At 32.8% G+C, this 6,454-nt stretch overlaps 1 protein-coding gene across 1 annotated transcript; it reads right to left on the reverse strand.

The window, feature by feature from the left end:
• Positions 1-714: 714 nt before the first annotated feature.
• Positions 715-3,653, reverse strand: LOC139890955 (HVA22-like protein k). Its single transcript, XM_071873888.1, has 8 exons — positions 3,551-3,653; positions 2,929-2,987; positions 2,654-2,751; positions 2,451-2,502; positions 2,304-2,367; positions 1,889-1,984; positions 1,575-1,647; positions 715-1,081 (listed from the first exon to the last, which is right to left on the reverse strand). The coding sequence occupies exons 1-8, from the start codon at positions 3,581-3,583 to the stop codon at positions 939-941; spliced, it is 618 nt and encodes a 205-aa protein (XP_071729989.1). The 5' UTR covers positions 3,584-3,653; the 3' UTR covers positions 715-938.
• Between the last annotated feature and the right edge of the window lie 2,801 nt (positions 3,654-6,454).

Raw genomic sequence — 6,454 nt, forward strand, 5'->3', positions numbered from 1 at the left:
CTAACGTTGACTTTTTAAAATAGTTTTATTAAATATATATTTATATATAATATTATATAGATGAAATCTTTAAATATAAATTATATTTACAATAAACATGAAGAATTAACAACTATTAACAATATTACAACAACAACAAAAAAAAATGACCGACTTTGACCGACTTTTTCCGAATTAGACCGACTTTTTATGACTTTGACCGACTTTTTAGCAACGACGCGTCGGTCAGGCCTAAAAAACGACACGTCGCCCGACTCTGCCAACTTTTGCAACACTGATTGTAACAATTTAATAATTGTTACTATCACAACTCTTATTTTCGTTAATAATTTAAGAATTTGTAGGTTATATGTATATGTATATCAATACGTAGATGCATATGCTTATATTTTAGTACGTATACATGTATATATATAGATCTATTTCAGGTGATAATGGATATATCCGTAAATGATAAGTTGTCATCCATATCCAATCCACGAAATATTTAGATCATCCATATCCATATCCATATCCGTTAATCGTCCATTTACATCATCCATATCCATTATAAATGAATCGGATCGGGTGGATGTCCATGGATGAAACATGCATTGCCATCCCTAAATTAGGGACTGCCCTAATGCATAGTGTACCTATAAACATCCTCATATTATTGTTTTAAAAATAAATAAATAAATATGTAAGTGAGAAAATCTTCAATTATTATTACCGTAGCTCTAACAAAAATACCAAGTTGAACGGACCGAAAGTAAGGTTAATATAAACATGACGATAAAAACAAGTCCAGTTATAATATACATTTTTTCGAGCTTCACAACTTCATGTGATTTAGCTCTTAAAAATGCATGCCAGAAGATGAAAGCTGCAATTTAAAAGATCTAGAAAAAGATTCAATCAAGATATAAACAATGTTGTTTTAACATGAGATAGATGTTTTAACGAGCTGCAGGAACAGATACATAATCATCCTCTGAATCAGAGCTCGCCACCTGTTGACCACGTTGAACACTCGGGCCTGAAGTTGCTCTTCTCTCTCGCATCGTGCTGGGTTGATCACTACCGTTGATAAACTGTTTCACTGATGCAAGGCAGACATATATACCATAACAAGTATTAGTTCTATGTTGTCAAAGATGTAGGAAAAAACAATGAGTTTATGAGTTATCACAGATTTGAAGATATGGACCTATTTATTTATATATTGTTGATTCCAGTTATGTTACGGGTCATATTGGTCAAAAGGGAATGGGTCAAATACATGGTTTGGACGAAATGAGTTAAAAGTCGTTCAATGTGTAATGGTAATACCCTAAACGATTTTTGTTGTACGTTACTTTAAAATTTGTATTACTATGGAAAAAAGAATTACAGAGTACATATATTAATATTAATAAAAACTACGAGCAGGAGTATCCTGAGGCAACCAAAGTAGCTTAATAGAATGCATATTTATAGCAGTTTGAAGTTGCATTACAAAATGCAGACTATATTTTAAATATTTTCACAAAAACTATCAGTAAGATGGTTCAATAGGTAAATGACTTGTAGCAAAAACATGAAAAGATATATACCTGACTTCAAGAACTTCATCAGAATCGTCTTCATATATTGAAATTCACCTTGGTGAGCACTAATGAATTTACCCTGTAGATGTTCCCTTATTAACTTCATAACACATTACAACAGTAAAACATTTGGAAAGTAAACAAAATATATATACTCCGTGATTCAGTTCTTTTGATGAATTAACCTTTCTACTTTGAAAAACAAATACCCTTTTTAAGGAGTGACCATCAGGGATTAAGTTAGTTTAAACAACAATTCTTTTTGAAAGCTTCATCAAAAGAGTTCATTGGCTACGATAATAAGTAGGAAGATGATATACCGCTTCACTGTAGAACAAGCCCGCAATTTGATCAAGCCTAGCTTGATGCCTCAAAAAGAAGGGGCGTAGATGATTCTTGTATAATTGCTTAGCCCCCTGCAGAGCAAAAACAAATATGATTCTTGTAATTGAATTCAAGTGAAAGATTAGATGGAAAAGTTAAATAGTGAAGTTTTAATGTAAGTTACCCCCAACTAAAAGCCCAGGTGTAATTAACAGAGACAGATTTAACCCGTTACCCAACCTAACCAATCAGATCATTTTGACACCTCTAATTAGTAAGTCTAGTAGCATGGAACAACTTTTGCTTGTGGTACGTTCAATACTTTGAAATATCAAATTCAACTGTCACAACTTATGGACCTTAAGTTGGGATTACTAAATGAACCACAATATATAGTTTAGGTTTACTTACATTGGTGGTGGGAAGCTGAAGCCAAACAAGAAAAGCAAGTTTCATGTGATAGTAAAGTGGAAACCTGAAAAAGTAGACATCTTTAGATTTGCTAACTTAAGATGATACAATGGATGCCAATTCAAGAAAATCGTCAAATAATGTTACCAGGATATAAATTTATCAGCAACAATTTCTCCAATGCTAAATGATCCATAAGCTGCAATCAATAGATATTCGAGAACAATACATACGGTTATTAAAGCATCAAACTTGATCATGATTCAGAAAACCTATTTTTAAATTGGATCTTCTTTATGAAAAATATGTGGTGTGTATGCATGTATTATATTTACAGCACCCATAATTACCTGCCCAGTATAAAAGCCACTTTTGTTGCTCATGTTGATCTTTCGTCTCTATCGCTTTAAATGTGGAGTAAACAGGTAAAGCAACTCCAATGGAACAGCTGCACAGAACGTTTATCGAGTTACGCATGAAAAAGACCGAGCTACTATATTTTCTCTCACATACAAAAAAATTCAACTTAATGATATAATAGATTCAAAGAGATAACACATTTGAAAATATAGCATGCGACCGATTATTTACGACATTACTAAATGAAGATAATAAAGGTTTTTACCAGGCTGTTCGGACTACAATATTGGAATCAAGAGGAGCAAGCAGTAACCGCAAACCGACCTGAAATAATTAAACACATCCTACATCAGATTAGACTAATGTTAACAGTATCCGAATAAAAAAAATCGAGAAAAAAGTGGTATAGCATATGCGAATTTGATTCATCAGTTACAGTATTCAACATTCAATATGTTACATATCATAAACCAGAAAACACACCCTAAAACCCTAATACACTTGATCACATAAATAACAGTCTCAGATTTTAAATATCAAAACATAAAAGGTCCAAAGTATAATTATACAGAAAGATTAAAACAAAAAATGGAAGTGAATAGCTTGCAATCACTAAAATATTATAAACCCTAAGTTGAACAGATTAATATCTTTCTTTTTTTTTTCTTTCTTTTTTTTACAGATTAATATCTTACATATTATAAACCAGAAAACACACACTAAAACCCTAATACACTTGATCACATAATAACAGTCTCAGATTTTAAATATTATCAAAACATAAAAAGTCCATAGTTTATGCATACAGAAAGATTAAAACAAATAATGGAAGTGAATAGCTTACAATCACTAAAATATGATAAACCCAAAGTTGAACAGATTATTACCTCAGATGGAAAATTTGATCCAAGAAACGCCATTTAGGAGAATGATCAGTGATTAAATTCGGCTAACTTGAATACGGAGTACCGTATATATATATATAATTATAATAATAATAATTCGATGGATTGACCGATTCGTAACGAAACAAACAATATACGGTTTTATCGAAACTTATTACGGCGAGTTGAGTTTGATTGAATTAAAGCTTACATTTACAATTGTGTCCGTGAAGTTTTTCGGATTGACATAGTGGCACTTTTTTTTTTTTTTTTTTTAATATGGGTATCCAACTTTTTAAAAGGCGACTACCCGTTTTGCGAGCAGCTCGAAGTCATTACGAGCGAACATCCGTGACCATGAGAAAGAATAATTTTGTGATTGGCGAATAACTTTTGTGATCGCCTGAAATTGAACACTTGAACTCCACTTTGAAAGGTTGGGGTATTACCAATTTACCATGTCACCCTTGACATAGTGGCACTTGAACTTGTAGTTTAGTTATTGTTTATCTTTATTTATTCTTTATTCTTTATCATATTATAATTTAAAATTTAAGTTTATTATTTAATATAAATTTAAATTTAAATAAATTATAAAGTATTTTTAGTTTCTTTAGAATATTTCTAATGACAACTTAACTCTAATAGTTTAGTTATTGTTTATCTTTATTTATTCTTTATTCTTTATCATATTATAATTTAAAATTTAAGTTTATTATTTAATATAAATTTAAATTTAAATAAATTATAAAGTATTTTTAGTTTCTTTAGAATATTTCTAATGACAACTTAACTCTAATAATTGTCACTGACTCGTATTAAATCATTGTACAACGCAGTAATTTATTGCATTTAAAATGACAGCAATTAAGTTCTACAATACTTTAACACGTGTTTAATACTAAAACTAAAATAGGTTACATATCTTAAAATTTGTTTTTACGACCTTTTTTAATGTTATATTATAGAAACAAATTTAATATGTAATATATATGTACATTAATAACTAACTTTAGATTCTTTAAAATCTTCAATTATAGACAGTACTACTTACGGAAGTTAGAGTTGAGCTCGAGAATGTTGTCGAAGCTTATGGAGTTGGTTCGGGCAATGGGTTACAATTTGGAAGCTTGAGTGTTGGTCCTGATAGCTTGGTTCAATATGTTCACGCTTCGTCAAAGGTCGTGTCAGGTTCGAGTGGTGTTTGACATGAGTGGAAGAAAAGTTTGTGTTTGTGTTGGAAGATCATGTGATAGCTCAAGATGTGGGGTGATGAGTTCTTCTCTAAATAGGAAGGAAAATTCTTCCAACTATGTAGGTTCTAAAATTACTGATGATCGTGTTGTTAAAGAAGCAGTTAAGAATAAGAAAATGTTGGAAGCTTCGACGAGCCCAACACACCCACTATAGAGGATCTAGACTATACTAGACTCACTGCACCAACACTTTGACGTTGATTCGCCTTTAATTTTATGAATTCTTAGTGCACAATATTACTTAGGCGACAGTGTCGACCATATATCATTTAGGCGGTATAACCGACCATGTATCACTTAGGCGGCAGAGCCGACCATATAATAAGAACAACACAAGTGCACTAAGAACTTAAACACAAACTAATGCTTAACCGGAAAACTTAACAAAGAACACTTTTATTAATACAAAATACAATTACAATATTACTTACTTACAAGATTTTCTTCTCTACTCACACTCTTCTCAGCACTAAAAAAAAAAAAAAAAAAAGCTAAGTAAGTAATATTGTAATTGTATTTTGTATTAATAAAAGTGTTCTTTGTTAAGTTTTCCAGTTAAGCCTTAGTTTGTGTTTAAGTTCTTAGTGCACTTGTGTTGTTCTTATTATATGGTCGGTTATACCGCCTAAATGATATATGGTCGACACTGTCGCCTAAGTACTATTGTGCACTAAGAATTCATAAAATTAAAGGCGAATCAACGTCAAAGTGTTGGTGTAGTGAGTCTAGTATAGTCTAGATCCTCTATAGTAGGTGTGTTGGGCTCGTCGAAGCTTCCAACAATTGGTATCAGAGCGGGTCATTCGGGACCATTGCTAGTGGAGGTACTCATCGGTAAACGTTGGACGTTTACATCGTCTTGTTAACACCAAGGCCCTAAGGGAGATTCTGTCGGAGCACAGTTAGAAACTGTGAAAGCTCATCGGTCTTGGACCAAGCTTATTGGACGTTGGACGTCATAATGGCAGATCTTGCAAGTACGAGCAGTGGTATCAAGAGTCTCAATAACCACAACTATGGTTATTGGCGGACTTGCATAGAATCCTACCTACAAGGACAGGATTTATGGGAAATAGTTGCTGGCAGTGACACAACGCCTCCACCGAAAGAAAATGCCGAAGCCTTGAGAAAAAAAGCTTGTAAGTAAGTAATATTGTAATTGTATTTTGTATTAATAAAAGTGTTCTTTGTTAAGTTTTCCGGTTAAGCCTTAGTTCGTGTTTGAGTTCTTAGTGGTGTCTTGGACTGATGCGCTGACTCCTTGAATGGCAATTGGTGAGCTTTGCCAAATTGACATCCAACACATATTGTATATGTTCGGATATCAATTTGAGGAAGCCCATTTACTATGCGTTTCACCATCATCTCCTTTAACTTATTGTATCCCACATGCCCAAGACGTTCATGCCACAGATCAGCCGTCTCATTCTTTCGAGTCTTATCCACATAAGCTGTTTCAGCAGATAATACATAGACCGATTCTATTCTTCTTCCTTGCATAATTGGATTGCCAACCACCTTCACTCTCTTGAATACGGACACATCTTCTGGTCCAAAGAGCACATAATTCCCTTCTGCTGTCAATTGTGGTACTGACAGTAAATTCTTCTTTAGGCGAGGGACAAGATACATCTTCTCGAGTTGGAGCTTA

This window comes from Rutidosis leptorrhynchoides, chromosome 2 (assembly GCF_046630445.1).
Source record: "Rutidosis leptorrhynchoides isolate AG116_Rl617_1_P2 chromosome 2, CSIRO_AGI_Rlap_v1, whole genome shotgun sequence".
In the NCBI taxonomy this organism is placed as follows: Eukaryota; Viridiplantae; Streptophyta; class Magnoliopsida; order Asterales; family Asteraceae; genus Rutidosis; species Rutidosis leptorrhynchoides.